A 12,443-nucleotide genomic window follows, 5' to 3' on the forward strand; every position below is an offset into this window, starting at 1 on the left:
CCCTGATTAGTTGACATTTTTTGAAAGCTAGGAAGACAGTGATATTAGAATAGCAAACTGTTTGTGGATTGATTTTTTAAACAAATGTGCTTTATTTAGCAGCACTTTCTCCCACCTCCCACCAAAAAAGTCATAAATTGACTGTATTTTGACTATTTTCTTGGTTCCAACTGGGGAAATCCCCAAAATCTATCTATCTTTAGAATCCCCAGCATGTGGGGGAAAAGGGTGCTAATGGGTACTTCGCATGGAAAAAATGTTATGGGAGTTTTGTCAATGCTTCTTTTGTATTGTGATGGTTTTTGCAAAACTTTGTTGCTGGAGAAACTGCTGGCCCACATCAGTCTAAAAGAAAATAATTGGCTAAATGCAAAAATATGTTTTGGTTTCCAGAAGCACATGTTGCATAGTAATCCTTGGCACTGAAAAGAACTACTTTGTTTTAGGAAGCATTCTTTGTGAAAGCACAGAATGTCATCACTTCCAGTGCATTTAGCCAATGGCTGAAGTAGGCTGGTCTACTGCCCCCTTTGGATTGTGTAGGGGGCAGAAAAAATGTGAATGACATAATAATAGATCACTGGATGAAGAGAGCCGGCTAAAATTCCCTTAAAGTAATTATATTACAAATATACATTTAGTAAAATGAAAAGATCTTAGCTAATGGCAGACCTAAAATAGAAGATGGAAAATAAATCATCATTTAACTAGGTACCCACAATGCAGGGAAAATAAGTAACACACGTTTAAGTTAATATAAAAAATAAATAATGTAAAAGAACATACTTTGAACCATCTGTGTCACTGAAAACAACTTATAGGCACATGTGAAAATTGAGTACAGGCTTTGTGCAGTCAGTCAAAGTGAAGGAAGGCAGTGTGTAAAGTGTGCCTCATTTTGCATTGCTGTGGTGGGCACAAGCAAAATGTAAAAGACAATATAACAGAACAATGAACGAAGCCCACTGACAAAACGCCCCTCTACATAAGTACACTATGGGCCTCATTACAAGTTCGGCAGATGGTTTTACCCGTGTGACGAACTTCCAACGTGGAGGTTGCTGCCACAGTGGCTGCGTCTCCACAAGGTCAACAGGTGGAAACCTAAGTCTCTGTCTCTGAGCAATGTCTCTGGCTCGTATTCGAGCTGGCAGCAATGCTGTAGGATGCAGGGTGCACCAGCACCCTTGCAATGTTCAGTGTCTGCAACTCACAATGAGAGGGTGTTGGCCAAGTGAATGGGCAGTGCAAGGCCCCCCTGGAGCCCATGCACCCGTTCTCCATCAGTCATTTCATGGCGGTGTTACTGCCATGAAATCGTTGGCAAAAAACAAGGTTGCAATCCCCAGGGTAGCGCTGCCCTGGCGGATTAGGACCGCTGCAACCACCAGACACTGGTGGTCCGACTACCACCGAGAAACTGGCAGTCAATTGACCGCCAGACTCATAATGACCTCCTATGTATGAATTTTTTGGATAACCCTGCTAAAAATTCTCTCCAAAACTAGACCTAAAACGACATCTGATTACAAAAGTCCGCGCAGTGCTTAGCAGGAATAAGTACAAGGACATTATTTGTCTGTTTTATTCTATGCATTTGTTTGAAAGCTCTGCAGTTGGAAGTATTAAACATTGTAGCATTGCAGGAGATTAGAATACTGATTTAATCGTTTACATAGAGATAAGATCATACACGGTGAGAGGTACAACTAAGATAAGTAATTACAATGCATTCCTAAAGCATATTTAGAACTATTAAAGACCATTTAGAAAATACACATTTATACATGTCGAGATAAGAAAAGTGTGAGCGTTGGAGGTCTGGAGCTGGATTACTGATCTTGTCTGACCGCCCCAGCTTGCTCTGATGCCCAACTTCAAAGGTTGTGAAAGGAAGAAAATGCAGGACTCCACCTGATTGCAAAAAGATGCGCTCTCTCCAATGCATGAACTATCTGATGGTGGTAGAGCCAACACTGGAATATGCAGAGAAATAATGACTGCGGTGAGCAGCGTTGATGCATGTTTGTCTGCAGGATAGAAGTCATACCTTTGTGAAAGTGCTTGAAGGCCTCCATTAGAGCTAAGGTTGCATGGTGCACAAACATGCTGAGCTAGTGTGTTTGAAGGTATAACCCGAGCCTTCAATTGGAAAGAAGTGCCACGCCTCTCTGCCCCTTAGGTGATAGAGCCTGTGGTAGCACATGCCCCTTGGGTTCCTAAGATCATTAGTGTCTCCCACAAATGACGTCCTAGGATGGTCATAAACTGTTCTTTAAATCCTTCATGGTAAATTCTTAGTTTGTGGCTCCGAGGGTTCATGGGAAATTGCAATTCCTCATTTGCATTTGTCTACACCATCACATTGTGCAGGTGCAAAATGTGTATTCCTGAAGGGTCTGTGTAAGCATGCACCTCCCTTCCAGAACCTTTAACGTGCCTGGTGACCACAGCTGGCTACCTGGAGTGTCACACTCTAGTGTTTCTTTCGTAATACTGCCACTGGAGGCTTTGTTGGTGATGTGGTGATTGCTAAATAGCATCATAAAGTGGTGGAGGAGAATTTGGACATGTGGGGGAGACATTTTTTAAAAGAGAAACAAGTGGAGCAGATGCAGACGAGACAAAAGATGGTGACAAAGAAGGTGAATGTGCCACGGCATAAAGGATGCAGATGGTTGTTCAACAGCTGAATATGTAAGATGCCATTGTGGATGGAAGGGATTTGTTGATGTGTGATAGTCAGTGATAGGCACACAGAGGTTCAGTAAGAGCAGAATTAAATAGGATGCTTGGTGTGTGACTTCAGAGATAGCGTGCGGGTTATTCAGAAAACACTGCTATCTCTCCCAACAAAGGGCTGAAATATGTTTTATTGCCTGACACCTTCAGCTTGCAAAGAAGCGATGCAGGTAGTTTGTATTCTAGTCTATAGAAAGCTGCCTTATACTACATAACAAAGTAAAAAGAAAAACAAACAAGAGAAGTGATGATATATTTAATAACATTGTTTGGAACCATAAGGGAAATAAACGTCATGAGACCAACGTTGAGGAAGTCAAAAGTGCAGCATGAAATACAATCTCTGAAACTAATAATAAGAAAGGTTAGATTGAATCAGGCATGCATAATTCCGCCTTAGAGACTTGTTGGTTGCAGTGACCATCCAGGGCCATTCAGGAATTTCAAAGATGTTAGTGGCAAGAGGAACATGGGGGTTAGGAAACGTACTCTTCCTTTGGCTCTCTTGTAACTTTTATATGCTGCATCTGAACTGCTTACTAATTTTGCCTCTTTCTGTCTTTTTGCTGAAGAGCCAACCACCCCCAGTTCCACACCTTCAAGTAAGTGTTGTACCTTTCTTCGCAGAATGTATATCTTTGTAATGTTGCCCGGTTGTTATGCAGCACTGCATCATCCTTGTCATGGCTTCTGGGCACTGTGCTAGCATGCTGCTCGAGTTCTGAGTGAAAAAGAAAGTGCCTCACCAGATACGTGATGTAGATGCTCAGGATTGCTACAATTTCAGGCAGTGAGACCTTGTCCTCCATTTGAAGTGAACTCCAAAAGCTCTTGTGAGATATATGAATGCAGAACACTAGATTTCATGCACGGATTTGGGGAGTTCCAAGGGTGACTTTGTATGTCATGCTGCTTCGAATATACCTATGCAGAGCGATGTGAGCTTCACCACAATGTCACAGCACTGGGGATTGTCTCGCACATGCAATACAAGTGTTAAGTGGTTCCTTCAGTAACTAACAGTGCAAGGCAATGTATTTGACATTTAATACTATAGCTCTGAGTTGTTTCACATAGCAGGACAGCAGAGCATGGTATCATTTATGCCTATATGGATTCCTGAAAGTGGGTGCAGAACTTGCACTATTGTAGGCATTGACCTTGAATGTATGGGTTCAGATTCCTGCGAGGAGGAACCATGATCTGGCAAGATCGCAGATTGCTTGTAGTATTGGTCTTCCTTCTTGCTCGTGCAATTCATGAAATTTTACTTTTGGATTGTCCAGGCGGTGACAGAGGCCAATATAGTATATATAAAGCAGGACCTTCTGCTGGATATCAGCTGAGGCGATGCCCACTGTGTGTAGTTAGGATTTCCTGAGTTTGTTGTAAATGTAACAGTGCAGCATGTGGTGGTGGGATTTAGGACAAAGAGACAATTGTACCCAAAGGATATTGCAGTGCAGATCAAAGCTTTCTTTTATTATTTAATGGTACTCATTAATTTTATATGCCTCTGATCTCAGTACAGCCACCTCTCTTTTCCCTTGCTTATCATAAATGACCAAAATCTTTTTGATCCCAGAAACCCTCTTTGAACTGCCCTTAAGTGTGTCTACCAGATAATTCTTGGAATTCCACTGCATAGGGTAGTGGTAGGAAACATTCCACCCAAAACATATTAATTTGTAGTTGCTGGATGATGTAGAGATCCCTTCATGTATGGAGCAGCTTCTTGCATGGGACATGCTCTCTGTGGTTTCTTGCACGGGTGCTTGTCACTTTATATGGTGCTGTTAAGTAGCTGAAGGTAACTACAGAGTAGGTCCATGATTCCATGATTCATCAGTAGTTAGGGCTAAATTCACTATGATCCTAGAGGCGTTGTGTGATATTCAGATGATGTCAATCACCTCAGTCACTCTGGGTCATCTTGACTTGAAGGACTTTTCTATGTGGTAGACATGATCAACAATCTGGAAATTGTTCCAGCACTCCATTATTAATCTATGAATTGTCTCAGGTGTCTAGTACCCTTACCATAACCAAGACCCAGTCTATTTTATTGGTTGAAGCCAAAAGAAGAAGTCTTTGAGCAAGCTACTGGAATCACATAAACCACTAGATGGTGTCAGAAACATAGTATCAGAACCAAGCTCAGTGTAATACACTACGTATTGAATCCTTTCTACAGTAACATAGAAGACTGAGGGCCTGATTTAGAGTTTGCCAGAGGGGTTACTTCCTCATAAACGTGACGGATATCCCATTCACCATATTACAATACCCATAGGATATAATGGGATCATGACAGTAACCCCATCTGTCAAACTCTAAATCAGGCCCTGAATCTTTTCTCAGTATTTATCAAAGCCTCAAAACCAATGTAACAGCTAGAGTGGTAGTTGAGGACAGTGCAGCCTGCACATTGTATACTGCCTGCAACAGGTTAATTCACTGCTCATACAATGTTCTGAGCTCCAGGGCTTCCAGGAACAACCAGGGCTCTTTTTCATAAAGTTCTAAAATCAGTTTAGTGGTGTATAATAAACAATTTGAGGATACAGAATATACTTGTTTCAGGGTAAACACTGGAATCATGGCCACTAACACTATTATATTGATATTTTTTATTTTTTTTAAAAGGGAAGGTTAGAACATTGTAATATATATATATATATATATATATATATATATATATATATAAATGCTCGTACACCTTTGGAACTGCGTGCATTCTTTTACTAAAGTATCGCTTTAGTAAAAGAATGCACGCAATTCCAAAGGTGTCTGGGCATTCCCTTTGATTTACGAGGTTATCCTGTTGTAATTGTTTGGATTTCCGGATTCATGTTCGGACCGCCATAGTTGCAAGCCTCAGTACTCCGGCTCAACTGTTAAGCAACAATATATATATATAATAAATATATACACTTTTCACATTTCTATGTACTTCCTATGGTGCCACTGAATTTGACCAACAAGAGAGACTAAATATAGGATGCATTCCTTAATGGCTGACCATTTTCATGTTGTCTTGCAGCCATCTGTACACCTGGGATCGTTTGTGAATGGACTGAATGGATCGATGTCAGCTACCCTGAATTTACTCCTGAAGGAGGAGACTTTGAAACCTTTGATGAGATCAGAAAACACGGTATTGACATCTGTGAGGCACCAGAGAACATCACATGCCGAGCAGAGAGATTCCCAGACACACCCCTTGAGGATCTGCAACAGACGGTGACTTGTAATGCATCCATGGGCCTGATCTGTCGCAACAAGGACCAGTTTGCAGTCGGCTTCATGCCCATGTGTTACAACTACCAGATCAGTGTTTACTGCTGTCGGGAAATACCTTGTGGATCCACAACCACTCGTACCAGCACCACACAGGTCACGACCACCACTCCCTGTCCCACAGAAACCACAGAAATTTGGCCTCCGAAACCTACAACAACTACTCCTCCAGGTAAAGTATTACACATTTCCATACAAATCATGAGTTTTTCATACTGTGAGGCAAAGAGAAGGAAGTAGTTGGTTTATTAGCTCTGCTTCTGAATAAGTGAACCTTTCACTGACCAGTTTTGGCAGGCTTAGTGCAGTAATACGGGAGCAGAGATCGGGAGCAGAGATCAATGAGTTTGGAGAATGGTAACAAACTCACCAGAAGAGATCCACTGCTCTTATTGCAGAAGAGAGAGAGATTTCGATCTTGCCTTACGCCCATTAGAATATTGAGACATGCTGCTTACTTATACATGTAATAATTACTAGTCTCTGACCTTCACTGGTTTGCAATAGGGGCTCATCTGCAGCACTCACATAGGACTGAAGGCTCACAATCTCTTTATTAATCTGTATAACCAAGTGGTCGCTGAATCTTTTGCAACAGGATACGTTTGATCCTATAGTGGTTGTGCCTGCAAGAGCTAAAGGTCTTCCATTAGACCTTTCACGGTCATGTTTGTCTGATGGCTCCCGTTGGCATCTGAAGCATAATTGTGATTTACTAACATTGACAAGTAAAAAAAAAAAACGATTATTTCAGTGAAGTTAACTTAGTACTCATAACAGAGTACATGTAATCCCAGATTGTCTGAAACGGTGTGCTTTCTGAAAGGGAATTACAAGGAATGCAGGAATACAGCTGTTCTGTATAAATTGACTTAATTCCGTTCTCCCAGTATGACTCACCAGAGAGGAATGGCCTGAGAAATGACGAATTGTCACTAGAATAATTTGCATAATTCCCATTTCTCATTGTAATTTTCCATTCCTTAGGGAAAATCACTGTTGCGCTTGTAAATTTTGGTAATTTGAGGTACAAGAGTTACTGGTGTGGGATTAGAAAACTTGTTGTAATGGAGCCCGGAGTAATGGTATTTCATGCTAGGGACTGTAGAGAGGGATATCCCCAGTTCCACCCCTTTCACTCCTGCTGCGTTGGCATGCCTACCACACTCCTTCCTGCAGTCTAAACCTACCATCTGCAGGCACATAGAAAAGAGGGTGGGGTAAGAGGCAAGAGACAATGGAAAGGGTAGTTTAACCATATCCTCTCTATGACTTGTCTAAATAGCTTTCCATCCTCCCTTCCATTGCTCACTGACGCAGTATTGCATCAGTGAGCTATATGAAAGTAGGGTAGGAATTCCGAATGGGCCTGAATGGCTGTGAGATGTAAGTGGGCAGGTGGAGGAATAAGATATACTTACTACTCGTTGCTGGTGTGTGAGGGTGGTAAGGTGGGGTGACAGACAGCAAGGTGAAACAGGAAGGGAAACAGTAGACTTATTGGGAGGTGGTTATATTCCACCAACCAAATGAAAAGAACTGAAAAGGGCACAACACCAACGAAAATTCATGCGTGGCTATGATATATTATCGTTGATGTTTTGCAGCAACATTTGTTCAAAAATATTGTCGCATTAGACTGTTTCCTCACCGGCGTAATCCGCACACTCCTGTAATGTAAGGCTTATTTGATAATGCATTTTACTATTGAATTTGTTGTACAGTGTAAGTGATTATGCAAACACTAAAAGAAAATTAATATGATTCGGACTAGTGCTTCCCAGATGTCAACATAGGCATGTTACTTATATTGTAGCTAAAGCCTTCATTTGTCATCCTAGTCCGTAGTCTATATGGCTGATCTGGTGGATTATAGTCAGGAACAGTAAGGATGGGCATGTGTAGGGCTTCCTGACAAGCAGAATAGAGAAACTCATTGCACTGCCATTGGAGTGATGTTGAAAAGACCTCCTCTGGGGCTCTGATCCTGTTTGAGGGAATTCATCATGCATTGTCCTGACTCTCTGATTTGTTTCTGTGTGACATTTATTCATTCTGGGTAAGTCTTGTCTTTCCACGAGAGGTGTCGCTGTGTCCTCCTGGTCGTCCTAGTCGTCCTTATGGCTCCTAAAATTTTGTTGGAGATGTTCACAGCAGTAATATTCGACTAATCAGGGCCGCCTGGCAGGAGCAGTATTGCTAGCTAAACTGCATTCTAGTAACCAATGTGAGGCACTTTACTGGATTGCAATAAGGTTCCTTGCTGCTCTGTCTCAACAAGGAAATCCGACACAGTTTCTTTTTGTGCTTTTCCATCCTTAGTGTTCCAAGGCATTAAACACTCTCCTTACGGTTTTTCCCTGTTTGCCATATTCCCTCTCAGCCATTAAAATCACTGTCAAGTGGAAAGGCTGACAAGCCATTACTCCTTTACCGGTGCTGTAGTTTTATTGAATAAACCACCAAGGGAGGAGACCACAGCTGTAAATCCTGCCAATGCAGGAACTCAGTGCATTTTGCTGAAGGTCCTTTTTGTTGCATGGAACATTGCTCCAAATGTCAAGCCATTTTGGTAGACACAAAGGGCCTGATTCAGATTTCAGAAGATGGATTAATCCATCACAATGGTGATGGATAGCCCGTCCGCCGGAATAAAAATCGAATCATATCCTTTGGGATTTAGATTTCAGCAGTTGGGCTATCCATCACCGTTGTGATGGAATAACCCATCTGTCAAAATCTAGATCAGGCAGTAAGTCACCCTGCGTACATCATAGTGAGTAGGTGAATGGGAATGTAGTCGGGAGTTAGAAGATTACAAAGCCATCCTCGATTCTACGTAGAGCAGATGGCTAAACAAAAACCCATTCGATGTTGGCAGTTTATTCCATGCCAGTGGTGTTTCATTCACTATTTGCTTGTACCCCATCAAGAAGTGGCCAACAATGTGTCTACTAGGAGATGACAGGAATTTATATTTTTTTATTTACCTAAGTATATTAAAGACATGCTGGCATGAGTTAGTTGTGTCCACTGCAAAATGCCTGCCTTAGTAACAGCATGGCAAAGCTGCACCAAATAAAGCCATACTTATTGTAAAAAGCCTATTCTCAGTGAAAATGTGACAATGAGTGGGAAACAATGGTGCCTTCCTAGTACAACAACAAGGCTTCCTGAATTTCAGCCTATAACTGGGAGTCCTGAATGCACCCATGATGCAACAAGATAACCTTTTACCTGGTGTTGAAGGCAGCACACTCTGGTTGGCTAAAGGAGAACCCCAGCCAGGCAGAACCTACCACTCTTGTCAAGGGCGGGTGATTACACTTACTGTATAACCTGTGCTCACCCTTGGGTAGCTTGGCACAGAGCAGACAGGCTTATCACAGAGGCAAGGTGTACTGCATGCACACATTAGAAAAACTGTACATTCCCTTTCCACACTCACATAAGGTGCCAAACATTGTCAGCACAAGACCCACCCTAGAATTCCCCCAAATCAGTGTAACACATAAATTATGGGTGCACCCCGATTCCCATCGTTAGCAGCAAAATGCACATACAAGGTTTTCAACACTTCTGCGTAGCATTGCGGCTGAAGCTGCACTAGTAAGATGCAATGTCAACTCTAAGAACTTCCTGACAGGATAGATGTGACCAGCAGCACCATGGTACTGCCTTCACATTCACCCACACTCACTCTTGCACATCCACTGTGCACCGCCGTGCAGTGCCACGGGTATCAGCCAGCGTGTGCACACACTCACTCATACGCACTCCTTCCCCGCACCCTGATGCGGTGCCCTGACACCTGAATGGTGGATGACACCGTGTATGCAAGCACCCTGGGTCCCAAACCTACCCCTCACCCACCAACCCACTTCAGCTATCCCACCCCTCCAGGCACCAAAGATGGCATTAACCTTTTCCTGTTACTGCAGGACTCGAAAAATCTCCTATGGCAGTTTTATTTTATGAGGTTGGGCTATTTTTAGATTCCATTCCACCCAAAATCAATCAATCAATCATAATACTTGTAAAGCGCGACTGGTCACCTGCTAGTGTCTCAAGGCGCTGGGGGAGGAGAAGCCAGTGTGAGGCCATTGAGGAACAGAGGGGATCAGGTGAAAAGCCAAGTTTTAAGGTCCATTCTGAATTGCGATAGGGTGGGAGATCTTCTCAGGTGGATGGGAAGGGAGTTCCAGGTCTTGGCGGCATGGTGGGAGAAGGATCTTCCTCCGGCTGTGGCCTTCCAGATGTGTGGGATGGTGGCGAGTGCGAGGTTGGCGAAGAGGAGCCGTATGGTGGGCGTGTAGAAGTGGAGTCTTTAGTTGAGGTATTCTGGTCCGACGTTGTGAAGGGCTTTGTAGGTGTGCGTGAGTGAATGTGATTCTCTTGTCTATTAGGAGCCAGTGCAGGTCTCTCAGTAGAGCGGAGGTGTGGCTGTGTTTGGGGGTGTTCATGATGAGATGGGCGGAGGTGTTCTGGATGCGTTGCTGTCTTTTCTGTACCAGGGTGGTGGTTCCGGCGTAGAGAGCTTTGCTGTAGTCTAGCCGGCTGCTGACGAGGGCCTGGGTGACTGTTCTTTTGGATTCGGTTGGGATCCATTTGAAGATCTTCCGGAGCATGAGCATGGTTTTGATCCCTTCTGGCAGGTGGACAAAGAACAGGTGTTCTGTTCAGTCAGAAACTGAATTAGCAACTAAGCTGTCTTGTAATCTTATTCTTGTCACATTTGCCCTGTGTTCAGAAACAGCAGTCAAATGTCAGTTTGTCTTCTTGCAATATACATTATTTTCCTTGTGGCTGCAGAGTTCCAAGATTTGGAAAGGTGAACTGTCTGACCTATGTGAAATGAAAGACTTTTGGTATCAGATTTTTCCTAACACACAACAGTTATATAACTAAGTCAACTTTACAAACATTTCAAAATATATTTCAGTAGCTGGGAAAGACCATTTCTCGTACTTCTGTGTGATGAAAAAAATATTTTAATAGGATAGGAAAAAAGTCAGAACACTTTACTTGGTGATGTGCAAATGCTAAATGTTTTCTGAAACCCAATTTCCCCAGATTATTGTTAATGCACTATATAGTTCTATCAGTAAAGTTGCAAGTTAGTGAGAAGGTTTTTGGACATTTCTTGGAAATGTACTGTCTGTAAATGATGATGCACTACCACATCATGATTTAGTAAAATATTTATTAAAAGTGAGTGTTTAAACATAAACTCAGAAACACTCCTGCCCTGATGGAAAAGCTATTAGTAAACTAAGAGGCAAGTCATGCATGGATCATGTGTACCCTACATGTGGGCTACATTTATTATACATGGAACAAACATTTAGTGTATTTAATCAAACAAAAGAGGATTTTTATTACAGCAGAAACGCTGAACTCATATATTTGAAGGTGCACTCATATGTGATAATGAAGAAAAAAGCGAATGTAAAAAACAATATTTGCCTAGGATCACGCAAATTGAGACCCGTTTCCAGGTCAAGTACATTGCAGTTAAGTCGAGTAGATTATTCAATCCACTCGAGTTGCAGGTTTAGTAAAATTTTTATGATTTTTCAAGGTCTGTACTGGGCAGCATTAAACCACAAGCCTCAATGTTTCAGGGTCAAGGGTGGGTAGGAAAGACAACAGGTGGTGAACAATAAAAGAGGAGATGTTTGGCTCCCCACAGGAAGTTCACTCAGAGGTCCGCAAACCACAGATGGAGGGTCACTGGGGCTGCCGTTAGACACGGAGGCACCCAGCCAGACAGTTCAATGCTACAAAATAGTTGCCAAGTTCAGCATTTCTAAAATGGAGAGGTGCAGTCGGGGCTTGTTGACATAAGTCGCCTTCAATACTTCCAGTTACACACAACAAGTTACTAGGCCCCCCACCTCCTGCACCAGAAGATGCTGAGTCTGGGGCACGAAGAGACAAGTGACTCCAGATGGTTACGATTCCACTTGAAAAGTGCTCAGTGCTGTACCTCCAAAAAAAGGAGGCACAGTGTCAGGGGTCCGCTGATCTGAGTCGCCCTGACAGTATGATCATTCACAAGCCAATTCCCAAGATGGTACATCCTTGGACAGAGGCACCCATATGGTGCATGATGACTTGAACTGAACCAAACCCTCCTGGATTCTCCCACAAAGGATGTAAATCCTGCACCCCTCTGGAAGGCACAACATCTAGCACAGGATAGGCCATATTTAAGAGCCCCTAGTGCACGACAAATGTGTACTTTTTTTTAAAGCTAATTTGGCGTTAGAAGGCCAAAAATGCAGCGCCATATTTACAAAGTGGGGCAATGCAGGCATTGCGCCACTTTGTAACCTTTTGCTCTACATTTTGCCTGTGCCAGGCATAATGTATGCGAAGGGTGCATCCCGCCATTAGGG

General features: G+C 42.8%; 1 protein-coding gene across 1 annotated transcript in view; it reads left to right on the plus strand.

The window, feature by feature from the left end:
- MUC2 (mucin 2, oligomeric mucus/gel-forming) overlaps nucleotides 1-12,443 on the plus strand; it is a 181,177-nt gene that overhangs the window by 109,674 nt on the left and 59,060 nt on the right. Inside the window, exons 38-39 of the mRNA XM_069223137.1 lie at nucleotides 3,315-3,344; nucleotides 5,786-6,214. Coding sequence (XP_069079238.1) covers nucleotides 3,315-3,344; nucleotides 5,786-6,214 — 459 coding nt within the window. The remainder of the gene's footprint in view (nucleotides 1-3,314; nucleotides 3,345-5,785; nucleotides 6,215-12,443) is intronic.

This window comes from Pleurodeles waltl, chromosome 3_1, assembly GCF_031143425.1.
Source record: "Pleurodeles waltl isolate 20211129_DDA chromosome 3_1, aPleWal1.hap1.20221129, whole genome shotgun sequence".
NCBI lineage: Eukaryota > Metazoa > Chordata > Amphibia > Caudata > Salamandridae > Pleurodeles > Pleurodeles waltl.